The following is an 11226-nucleotide window of genomic DNA, read 5'->3' as shown; positions in this document are numbered from 1 at the left end:
ACATGTTTAAACCAACAAAATCTCAGATGATAAGAAAACAATTGACAAACACATTTATCAAAATACAGAGAAAAAACCGTCGATTTTAAAATATTACATTACCGAGCTTTGGCCCGCGACTCCGTCCGCGTGATATTAAACAAAAACAAAAGCAAGTAGCCTATGTGTTCTTCCCTAATACGCTCTATATGTATCCAAATTTTATCAAGATCCGTTCAGCCGTTTGTGCTAAAAACACAAACAAACAGAGAAACTTTTCGAGTTATAATATTAGTAAGATTGATCGACATTTACATATTTGTTCTTATGAAATATTTAGATTTGATAATGTATTACCTTACTACGGCCGCTTTTTTACATTAAGGAAATGTCAAAGTTGTAGAGACAGGTTTATTAAAACTAATGTAACAAGTTTAGTGTTTGGAATGGGTCGGCCGCGAATTACCACGCCTCGGTGGAATACCGCCGTGAAAGTTCGCCGATTCACGCTCCTTATAGGTACTAATTCTAGCTGGACAAAGCTAGAGAAACCGGATAAAACATTTATCACATATTATAAAAAAGTCTCTTCCTGCTGCCTGTCTCTATGTATGGTTAGATCTTTGAAACTACGCAACGAACTTTGATAAACATTTTTAACAGATGGAATGATTTAAGATAAATCGTGACGCAAAGAATGTTGGTATAAGAAACTGGAAATCGGTAGCCACTAACAGACCGAAGTGGAAAAAATTGCTTGACCAAGCCAAGGCCCACAAACGGCTGTAGAGCTAAGGAAGAAGAAGAATGATTTAAGAGGAACGTTTAAATGTGTAATAGAGAAATACTGATAATGTTTAAAGTTTCTAATGTGATATCTTACATAAATACATTTTGACACGTGCGAAGCCAGCACGGGTCGCTAGTCAAGAGAATAACATGTATTAACCCTGAGACCAATTTGCGACTTAAAAAAAATTAAATCGCATTACGATATCAGAGGTACTGTTAAAGAATTTAATTCACTGACCACGTTAGACCGATTGTCTAGCTATCAACATATGAGTAACAACATAGGATTACATCACGAACGATAAATAACATTTTTGTTATAAGTACGATGTATAGCGTGAAAGGTGACATGATCAAAAGGGAGTGATGACATATGATAGAGTTATGTGTAGGAGAACAACCTTTTGCGCCGACCCTACGGGAGTAGGATAAGGAGGAGAAAGAAAAAAAATAATCGTCCCCGACTATAACCTAAAACAGACCATAATACCAAAGGTTCTATTCATGGGTATGACACTTTTAGAAGCTTGTTGACTTTTGTTATAACAAATTCATGTATTTAAATTCGATACGCCAGTAAATGTATCCTGTTTTTGACCGACCTCCCAAAAGAAAGAGGTACTCAATTTGTCTGTACGATTATTATTTTTATTTTTTATGTGTGTTACGGTATAACTCTGTATTCTCGGTATAACTCCGCTAGTGGACCGATTTTGATAATTCTTTTTTTTATCCGAAAGGTAGTGCTTGCAGGTGGGACCCATTTTTTTGTTTAATTTTTAACAATAATATCTCATATGATGACACTTGTAAGTTTACCCTATCATAGTTATGATAGGGTAAGTAAAGTGGCATGCATGTCCCCATGTTGATAAAAAAATCGTCATTAAAAGATCATTATGTTATTAACTATCTGTTTTTAATTATACATTTAGACATATATATTAACAGAAAACAGGTTTTTTTTCGAATAGTGCATTAACCGTCGCTGGCCTTCTAATATTATTTCACATACTATTTCAGTTACATGTTAAGTTAATTAATATTAATTTATGTGTGTCTGCATAATTAAAACATTAATGTGAATACTAGTATTTTTATATACTGCGTTATTTATCTTCTGAAAATGCTGTCAACTAAGATTGAACAAGGATTTGCGATTTATCTGCTATTTCAAAGGGAAAAAAACGTTTTTTATTTATAGCTAGTGTTTAGTAATTGTAATGTTTTTGTAACGCTTATATCAAAACACTTATGTTTATTAATAAACACCAAACAAAGAAGCTTCTTCCTTATATGCAAGACGTTATAAAAAACTCAAAAAAAAAACCTAATTGACGCAGCATGTTTGAACCTTCATGGTTGTTTAGAATTAGTCATGCGAATAATGTCTCCTGCGTAAGTAGCATACTAAGAGTTATCGATAAATCATTCGGCTTGTTAAAACAAAACTTTATATCATTATCAATGCAACACAGGCACGTCTTACATGGTTCTAATTTTCTATGCGAGTCTATCATAATATTGTGTTTCAGTTTATTTGAAGTGAAGAATGCATCAAATGGACATCTTATTATGCAAGCCTACAGAAACAACCATGTAACTTTATTTTTACCCAGCATACTTCCGGGCCTTTTTTTCCTGGGCCCTGGGTTATTATGCGCATAGAGACAAACCTGACATCTTTTTTAAATTCCACATCTACTTATCTATACTAATATTATAAAGAGGAAAGATATTTATTACTTAAAAGTTTACATTGAAATAACTCGGAAACTACAAAACCAATTTCAGAAATTCTTTCACCATTAAAAGCTATCTTGTTTTACGTGGACGAAATCAAGAGAAACAGCGAGTCCTTTCTAAGAAGAAAGAAAATTTCTTCACTATTCTGTTGCTTTCTTTATATTTGTTACTTTAAGATGTTTTGGGATACAACAATACTAAGTATACAGATAAAAGAAAATCTTGGTTGAATTTTTTTACGTCAGTTTTATTGCATTTTGTGCATGCTAAACGACCAGAATGATTAGCACATCGTCTAACCGCAACTGAATTCACTGTCCTTCTAGTGACGATCTATGCGCGTACCGAGGTCGCCGTTGCTTTGCGTGCTTCTATTCTAATGACAGCTGCGTCCCGACGTCCATTGATTGTATCTTGAATAAATAAATAAACAAAAACAATTTTGGCGATGTCTTAATCATACTTAACGAATTATCTGTCGTCGGTAGTGTCACGCCGTAACTACCTTGAACGTAATTTATTGTATGTACAACATAAACGATCGGACCATGCCGTATTGCGCTTTGTAGTTTTTTTATTATATCATCGAGTGGGAAGTCTTGAGTTCGATTTGTTGAAACAATCTTCTCCGCATTCGCTTTTTCATTAAAGCGTATAAAGCTGGCACGGATTAACTTCAGTTCACTGTAAACTGTAACACAAAGTTTAAACGTAAAATTTTTTGTTTCGGGTCTTTTTTTATTTTGCCCGGTCATCGATCATGGTTGTTATAAAACCGTTTTATTAAATGTGCGAAATAAGTCGCTGATTACACTAATGAATTAATAAAATTGTTTGTTTCACAGTTATCTCAGGGCCTTCTCTTTTTATGTGCGTTAATCGATCTAGTGCCCCTAAAAGTAGTCTGTCTGCCTCTATTAGCTGACGCACTCCAGGGCCTAGCGCCGACTCTCTGCAATCTTTCCACATCCACATCCAGGTTTACATGGCGCTGGTTTTTCTGACAGATCAATATTGTCTTTTTTATATCTTTATAAAAATTACCAGTAATTAATATTACTTAAAATACCTAATTAATTTGATATGGAAATGACAGACAGATGAGTTTAAAGATAGAAAAAAAATTGATAACATGATATTTTTTCTTTTTCTGCACCTTAAAACTGTGCTTAAAATTGATCGTAGGTAGTGTTTATTGAAATCAATGTCACTGTCACATCACAACTGTCAATGTCAATATTACTGACAATTCTCAAATAAGACGAGATGATATCATATCTTTAGAAAATGTTCAGAGAATAGTTATTCTTATAATACCAAATTACGATTGAATATGCAATCATGGCGGACCGGCTTCGTCAGATGGCCCAGCGGCTGAAAGATAAAGTACATATGGTACAAATAAGTTCAAACAGCCGTGAAAAAGCTGACCAGTTGATTACCAAGTATGTTCCAGCTACTAAGATGAATGAAATCGCAGAAAAATTTAAATATACAAGTGTGTCTCAAAAAGTGCAAGATCTAGTTTCAAAATATGAAAAGTTCACGGGAGTTGAAGAGATAATGGCTATTCAGAATACTGTTATTGAAGCTCAGGTATTACAACTGTACTTGTGATATATATATATATATATATATATTTAGATAGGAAAATATCTATGGTGTTTTAAAATATATTTGACAGTATCTTATTCATAGAAAACAAAAATAATTCAGTTTAATATCAAGTAAAATAAAATTAGAAGACCAAACTTATTTTTTTTGCAGTTCCACTAAAATGTCATATGTCCATTTATAATTATTCCACATCATCATGAGGTTAACAATTTTTTTATATTTGTAGGAAAGATTCATTGATGCACAAGAAAGGCGCAGAGAGCTTGGCAGGGAGCTGGCTTCTATTGAAGCACGCTTAAAAGAGCTGCATGCTGAAATGCAGAATACTATGAAAGGAGATGAAAAATATCTACAACTCTGCACAGAAGAACACAAGGTGAATGCTTAAAATAATATTGTACCAATATCTCAAGATATACACTTATATACTTAGCCAATCATATGGAACATACAAGTTCCAGATTGTCTTTCAACATTTTGTTTAACATAACGGTCACTTTCTATCTATAGACACCAGAAATATTAAAACCCTTGTCATATTGCAGTAAAATATGAATTTGAATCCTTTGCAAACATTAGAAAATTTAATAGGACAATTGAACATCCTCCAGGTGAGGATTTTTATATTCTTGATAAGGCTTTACCAGGAAAATCCAAAAAGAATTCATTGAGAATTTAAAGGGTCTAAATACAACTCAAATAAATTTCAGTTAATCATACAAGAGAGAGCACTGCGAACACTTTTTTCGGATGCAGAAAGAGAGGAAAGGGAACTTTTCGCCACGATGTCTGCAGCGGTGAAGCTAGGCCATGAACGAGAGAGGGCACATGCTGAACGTAACAAATACTGGTACATAGTCGCTTCTATATTTGGTAAGTAAATATTACACAAAGATTCTTTTACTACAAGACAAGATTACTTTTAGGTAAAGTGATACTATATTTTTACATTCTGTTTCCAATTACCATGTTTGTAATGTTATATTAAAGTAAGGACTTAATGTTTTGAGGTATTCTTTAACAGTTATTCCAGACAAAGTAGATATTTGTAAATGTTTGTGTATATGCATACTAGCTTTTCCTATTATAAAAACTTATTTTCTTGTTAAATTCTGTAAGATATTCAATTGCAACTGTCACAATTCAAAAAAGTCAAATGAAAATGGAGGCTGTTGGCCTTAAAGTAACCATGGCAACCATGATTTGCGAGTGTTTGCTTGTAGTTTTTGTCCCTTTTTCATAGCATTTTTTCTTATTTACTCACCCTCTAAGATTTATAGCATGCAAATATATAGCCTAAAGCATTACATTCATATAGACATATAGACATTATTTCAGAGATGACAAACAACTGTTTGTTTCTTTTATTTACTAGATTAAAAAAAACAAAGTTGGTCAGTCTCTGATATTTTTATTTTGTGCCTGATATTTTTAGTGTGTATTCATTATCACATTGTAGAATATTTTAGCTCTGTTCTATTTATAGGTACAGTGTTAGGTATAGCTGGTTCAACAATCAATAACCGTTTAAAAATGGCGGAGTTCCGTGACATGATGGAGCAACAGATGGCGCGCAGTGCCAGCGTGCTCTACACCATCGCGGGCGGCGGCAGCGCCAGCAAAGCCGATATCACTGAAGCTATGAAAACTGAATTCGCTTATCAGGTAATTCTACCTTTTTTTTTATATTATAAGGTGGCAAACGAGCAAGAGGTCATCCGAATCCGCCGAAATAGCGAAGCGACCGCTGCCCACAGACAGCCGCAAATGCAGAGGCGTTGCCTACCCTTAATCGACGGAAGACGAGACGCACATAAATATTATAATTCCCCTTCCTATATGTCTCCTCCATTGTCAAATTCAATTTTCCTCTCCGTCCTTTCCTCTTAAGAAAAGGGTGGAAAGGGAAAGGGACTAAAATTTGGCCTCCCGCACCACACTCATCAGACGAAACGCGGAATTGCATTGCACTTCACGCCTGTCGTTTTTGTGGTCGTGGTATTACACCGGACGAGCCGACTTATTCGTGTGAAGATGTTAAAGCGGGCTCTATCACTTTTAAAGTACATACTGTAGGAGTCATAATGGATACTTAAATGGACAAATATGATTAATATATACACAGTTATTTTATTTGACTACAGGAACAACTTGCACAAAACCTACAACTTATGCAAGAAAATATAAATCATCTAGTCAATAAACAGTCATCATTAATAGGTTAGTATTTGGTCAAAATTGGCGTCCATACATTTTATCAAATTGATTGAATATTTTTTTAATCTTGAGTTTTCTGACAGTGTAAAATATGTTTCAGAACATTTAAATCATCAAGAACATGTTGTGGAAACTCAAATAAAAGAACTAAAACGATTGGTAGTCGCAGCGTCGCAGACCAGCGCCAAATCGGATGCGGAGCTCGCCAAAGCCCTAAACGCCGTTCACCACGATCTAGACGATGTCGAAAAAGAAAAAGATGATCTGCATCATAAAGTTATATTAGAACCGAATCAAATTTTTACTGGAATTGGTATAATAATATGTGCTGCTGTTATTTTCGGCAGTATAATGGGTCGCGTCAGCTGAGTAATACATGCATAATGGTTAATTTGCTTGTCTACACTTTGAATACTTAATCTTTGCCTTCGAATTTTATCAGGTGGCAGCACAATTTTATACTGTCAATACAAAAGTGTTTTAAGGAATTACAGAAATCATTTTCATTGTGATATGTGTTCAACAAATAAACTTCTTTATTAATAACGTTATATAATAATTAGCTTAGATTTTGATCCATCACGAATATTTTCGTGTCAGTTACAAGCACGTATTCGTAACGTCGTCGACTATGAGATTTGTTGGTGTACGTTACGCCCGGTAGTGGCGCTATACAAAACTAATACAAATTATGTCGAAATCGTTAAGAGAACGTTCTTAAGAATGAGCCCTAAGTTTTTACGAGCATTTTTGTTTGTATCAATAAAAATAGGCTGAATATGTTATTTGTTAGGCCTACTTAATATCTTTTTGTATTATATCTTAATATTTTAAAAAACTGCATTTAGTTTTACAGGTGAAATTATTATTTTGCTTTCATATGTTTCATTTTATCACAAAAAAACTAACTTCAATTATTTTTCTTGCTAAAAAGCAGCTGTTGATAATGTTATTTAACACATTCTTGCCTCAGAGCTCCACTATTTTTTAAATGTAATGTTTTTTTTATTATGGCTACGGATTATATTTTTATCGCATAAAAAGGGACATTTTTTGGTATCTATCTTTCAGGTGCAATTTATGTATTGCCTAAAATGGTGATTTTGTATAATATGCAGATTTAAGGTTAATTGTTATTACTGAAGAAACGTAAACATAAATAAAGTATTGATTGTTATAAATGTATATTGTTTTCTATTAACCCTTAAATCAATGTATAGACCAACGAGGCTCTAGAGATTTTTATTTTCTGCCAATTATTTTTAAATGATTCCTTAATGGTTTACATTAAGGAAATAATAAAAATAGTTTTATGAAGTAGGAGCTTTACAGAAAATGTTAAATTTATTAACGATGCGATAACGGGTTGTCGTCACAGTGGTTTATTTATAGAATAGAAATAGATAGATCATAGATATAAAGCATCTGCATAGATATATTTTTTTGGTAAGTGTGTATCTGGGATTTTTGACATTCATACTCTTTGGCCCTTTGCCTTTTTGACATCCGTCAACTGTCAAACAATTGAAAGGTGGTTGGCGCGTCTTACGTTACGAAAACAAACAATATATTTTTATTACCACGTAATTTTTAGTAATTCGACATCACTATGCAGGACGGTAAAGGATATTTTCAATCATTAATGTTTTTTCATTGCAAACACAGCAGTGATTTCTTTTGTTTTCCTAGATTTGGAGGTTACGGGTATCTCCCGAAGCGGAAGAGTGAGAAAGAAAAGTTCAAAGCTAATGGATTTTGAATCTCCAGACGATATAGAGACTAGGTTTCGACGCCAAACTCCGGTGAAGTCATACGCCGGGTTTAAACAAGAAGAACCTATGGAGTTTCACGATACACCACAGAAGCCCGCGGAAGACGCGGGTACTGCTTCGGGAAGTGAATCTGACTTTTATGAAAACAATGGAGAAAATGCTGAAAGGTTACATTAAAAACAAACATTTTTCTCCCGTCTTTATTGTTTTTTTTGTCATTATTATGTTATTGTTTTAGTATGGAGTCAGATAGTTCAGCTTCAGATGAAGGCACCGCAAGGACACCCGCCAACTCTCTCTACATGATGGAGAAAAGTAACAAGAAAAAAATTATAATAAAGGATGGAAAAGTTATAGGTCGAGCTAAAGCCCAGAGAAAAGACAAAGGTAGTTTGATATTTTCTATAGACACTATTGAAAAATCATCAATCGGTAACTTTTTTATGTAGTAATTAGTTCCTTATTTTTTTGTAAAATACTGAGAAAAATTTTATGAAAATTGAAACTACACGTTTTCATTTGTTAGGCAAGACTCGAATCACTGCATACATGATGTGGGCAAAGGAAGCAAGAAATGATCTTTTACGACAGAGTCCAAGTATGGATTTCTCCGCAATATCAAAGAAATTGGGTGAAATGTGGGCTAATGTAAGTTAACTTTGATTTATTATGTAGTGCCAAATGTGCTGAAGTTTAGATAGATGTTTGTTATCACATAAATCCAGAAGGGCTGCCTTATTCTGTATGAAATTTAAGGTATAAAGCATTGTCTTGGATGAATGCATAGGCTCCTAAAGGTATTTTTTAATTTCACATGTACTATGTCACTAGTCACTAGACAAGTGACATAGTACATACTAATGTTAAAAAGATTTAGGGATATTAAAGCTATTTTTTTTATCATTATATATTTTTTTAAAGTTAGCAATTTAGGTTTGTTAGAGTTTATGTATGTAATATTTATGATACTTGAATATTCAACCAGGTAACATATAATGAGCGATATTTATGGAAACGGAAGGCAAAGAGGTTTGCTATGCAAAAGGAACAGAGCAATCAAGTTACAACATCCAAGATTATATCTAATCCCAGTGAGTATTTATAAATTTTATAAATTAAAATTAATTGATGAAGCATTTTCATCAGTTTTATGTTTTTGTCAAATTGCTTAAAAGGTGGTAGATTTGACACCTTTGTTAATATGTAAAATCTAATAAATCAAACAAATCAGCCAAAAATTTAACAGCTTATAATATATGAAGTAAAAGATTATATGCTGTTTACAGGTGTCCGACCAACCTCAAATGCGGGTCCGGGCAGACCGCCGGCTAACCGCGCGCGCCAGCCGCCGCCCGCGCAAAATGCACTCACAGTAAGTAGACTAGACAACACTTCACATTTTGCACATCATCACCATCATCACCAGCTCAATATACGTCCCCACCGAGGAGCTCAGAGCATACCCTAAGTTAGGGTGACTAGGCCATAGTCACCCACACTGGCCAAGTGTTGGTTGACTTCTTTTGCACATAGACTTTTGTTATTCATTAGGCAAGCATTAGAATATTGAGAACAGATTTTATGAAATTTATACCCCAGAAAATCTGAAATTACTTGATAATATTTTATGTCACCATTACACCCTATAAAATGTTAGTTCACCTCACCACCACCTTTCAATTTCCTTTTTCTTTTTTTTTAAGTTTTTTAATCTAGCACTTGACCGCGCTCCCACCTAACAAGAGTAACAATATGGCCAGGAGGTAGTATGTACTAGCTTAATAAATACTTATTCATTCTTGCTCCATCATATTATAATTTCCCAATCGTTATGTAATAGTTATTAGTCCCTATGAGAGTACGTTAAGAAGGAAGATGACGTGTGTAATGAATTCCACAGCCAGTGAGTGTGAGCCCCACGTCAGCGGTGAGTGCGCAGGGCGGGGGCAGCGGGGGCAGCGGCGGCAGCGGGGGCGCGGCGGCCGTGTACCGCGTCACCGGCTGTGGCACCGTGGACGTGGCCGCGCATCTCCGCCTGCTGGGGGAGAGCCTCGCCATCATCGGGGAGCGGCTCAAGGAACACGAGGTTTACTATTACAGTGGATAAAGTCTTAACTAAAACAACTACTGCAAAATTCTTATTACTAAATACTATGATATTTAATAACTAGCTTTCGCCCACGACTTAACCCGGAATTTAAAAAAAAAGTGAGTAGTCCATGTGATCTTTCAGGCTATCCCCTATGTCTATGCCAAATTTCATCGAAATCCGTTCAACCGTTTACGCTTCAAAGTAACAAACATCCATCCATCCAAACTTTCGCATTTTTATTATTAGTAAGATATGCAATAGTGCAATAGCTGATATCTTGTATTAGTAAAAGTGTTTATTGATCAATCCTTATCTGAGAGCAATGGATACTGCATACCTATACAAACATAAGGTTATATTAAAAATGTTCATTGTTTAATTATTAAACACGGCTTAACACACGTGACGTTTTAATAACTTAATGTTCTTTGGTTGTAATGTTTCAGGGTCAGATCGCAGTGTCGGGGTCCGTGTCGGTGTTACTGGACACGCTGCTGTGTTCGCTGGGGCCGCTGCTGAGCGTGGTGCGCGCCGTGCCGCCCCTCGCGCCCCCCGCACACGTCATGCAGAACACGCTGCACAACATCGCCTACATCATGCCTGGACTATAACGAACACACGCCCCCCGACCCCCGACGTCATGACCAAACCGCAACTAATACGCACGCCCCCAACATCATGACCGGACTATAACCAGCACGCACCCCTCAACACCATGACCAACAGGCACCCCCCGACATTATGACTGGACTACAACCAGCACGCACCCCAACATCATTACCGGACTTGAAACAACACGCACCCCCTAATCTCCGACTATGAAGTATGGTTATAGTGTTTTTCTAACGTGTCATAAAACGTGGGTATAACGTTGAAAAAGTGCGGTGTGTCGTGACTAAAATAGACCAATGTTTATCATTAAGTGAAAGTGGAGTAATTTTATAAAAATAAACAATATTTTAGACATAACTTGTGTTTTTTTTTCTTTCAACTTCTTTTTTGTATTTTATT

The 11226-nt window shown here is 35.2% G+C and overlaps 2 protein-coding genes and 1 long non-coding RNA gene across 3 annotated transcripts; 2 read left to right on the top strand and 1 right to left on the bottom strand.

Moving 5' to 3' along the window:
* Positions 1-2743: 2743 nt before the first annotated feature.
* On the bottom strand, positions 2744-3556 carry LOC106107089. The gene is made up of 2 exons (XR_001225841.1): positions 3023-3556; positions 2744-2930 (listed from the first exon to the last, which is right to left on the bottom strand). It is a non-coding gene; the product is annotated as an uncharacterized LOC106107089 (long non-coding RNA).
* A 188-nt stretch (positions 3557-3744) lies between these two features.
* LOC106106949 (coiled-coil domain-containing protein 51-like) lies at positions 3745-7183 on the top strand. The gene is made up of 6 exons (XM_013287607.1): positions 3745-4113; positions 4361-4510; positions 4845-5007; positions 5621-5799; positions 6279-6354; positions 6452-7183. Exons 1-6 carry the CDS (start codon positions 3859-3861, stop codon positions 6718-6720), a joined length of 1092 nt encoding a protein of 363 aa, XP_013143061.1. The 5' UTR covers positions 3745-3858; the 3' UTR covers positions 6721-7183.
* Positions 7184-7786: 603 nt separating this feature from the next.
* On the top strand, positions 7787-11184 carry LOC106106967 (HMG box-containing protein 4). Its single transcript, XM_013287629.1, has 8 exons — positions 7787-7970; positions 8041-8290; positions 8362-8510; positions 8650-8771; positions 9109-9214; positions 9410-9495; positions 10024-10209; positions 10662-11184. The coding sequence occupies exons 1-8, from the start codon at positions 7961-7963 to the stop codon at positions 10824-10826; spliced, it is 1074 nt and encodes a 357-aa protein (XP_013143083.1). The 5' UTR covers positions 7787-7960; the 3' UTR covers positions 10827-11184.
* The last annotated feature ends 42 nt before the right edge of the window (positions 11185-11226 follow it).

This window comes from Papilio polytes, unplaced genomic scaffold, assembly GCF_000836215.1.
Source record: "Papilio polytes unplaced genomic scaffold, Ppol_1.0 DF822067.1, whole genome shotgun sequence".
Taxonomy (NCBI): Eukaryota; Metazoa; Arthropoda; class Insecta; order Lepidoptera; family Papilionidae; genus Papilio; species Papilio polytes.
The sequence above is the reverse complement of the archived record's forward strand: the minus strand, read 5'-3'. Positions and strand labels throughout refer to the sequence as shown.

What these genes read in the sequence shown, in the direction of transcription:
- LOC106106949 (XM_013287607.1), top strand. Translation starts at nt 3,859, where the DNA reads ATGGCGGACCGGCTTCGTCAGATGGCCCAGCGGCTGAAAGATAAAGTA. An exon ending in AAACTGAATTCGCTTATCAG is followed by an intron (nt 5,800 to 6,278) that starts GTAATTCTACCT and finishes ATTTGACTACAG; the next exon opens with GAACAACTTGCACAAAACCT. An exon ending in TAAACAGTCATCATTAATAG is followed by an intron (nt 6,355 to 6,451) that starts GTTAGTATTTGG and finishes AATATGTTTCAG; the next exon opens with AACATTTAAATCATCAAGAA.
- LOC106106967 (XM_013287629.1), top strand. An exon ending in AATGGAGAAAATGCTGAAAG is followed by an intron (nt 8,291 to 8,361) that starts GTTACATTAAAA and finishes TTATTGTTTTAG; the next exon opens with TATGGAGTCAGATAGTTCAG. An exon ending in AGCCCAGAGAAAAGACAAAG is followed by an intron (nt 8,511 to 8,649) that starts GTAGTTTGATAT and finishes TTCATTTGTTAG; the next exon opens with GCAAGACTCGAATCACTGCA.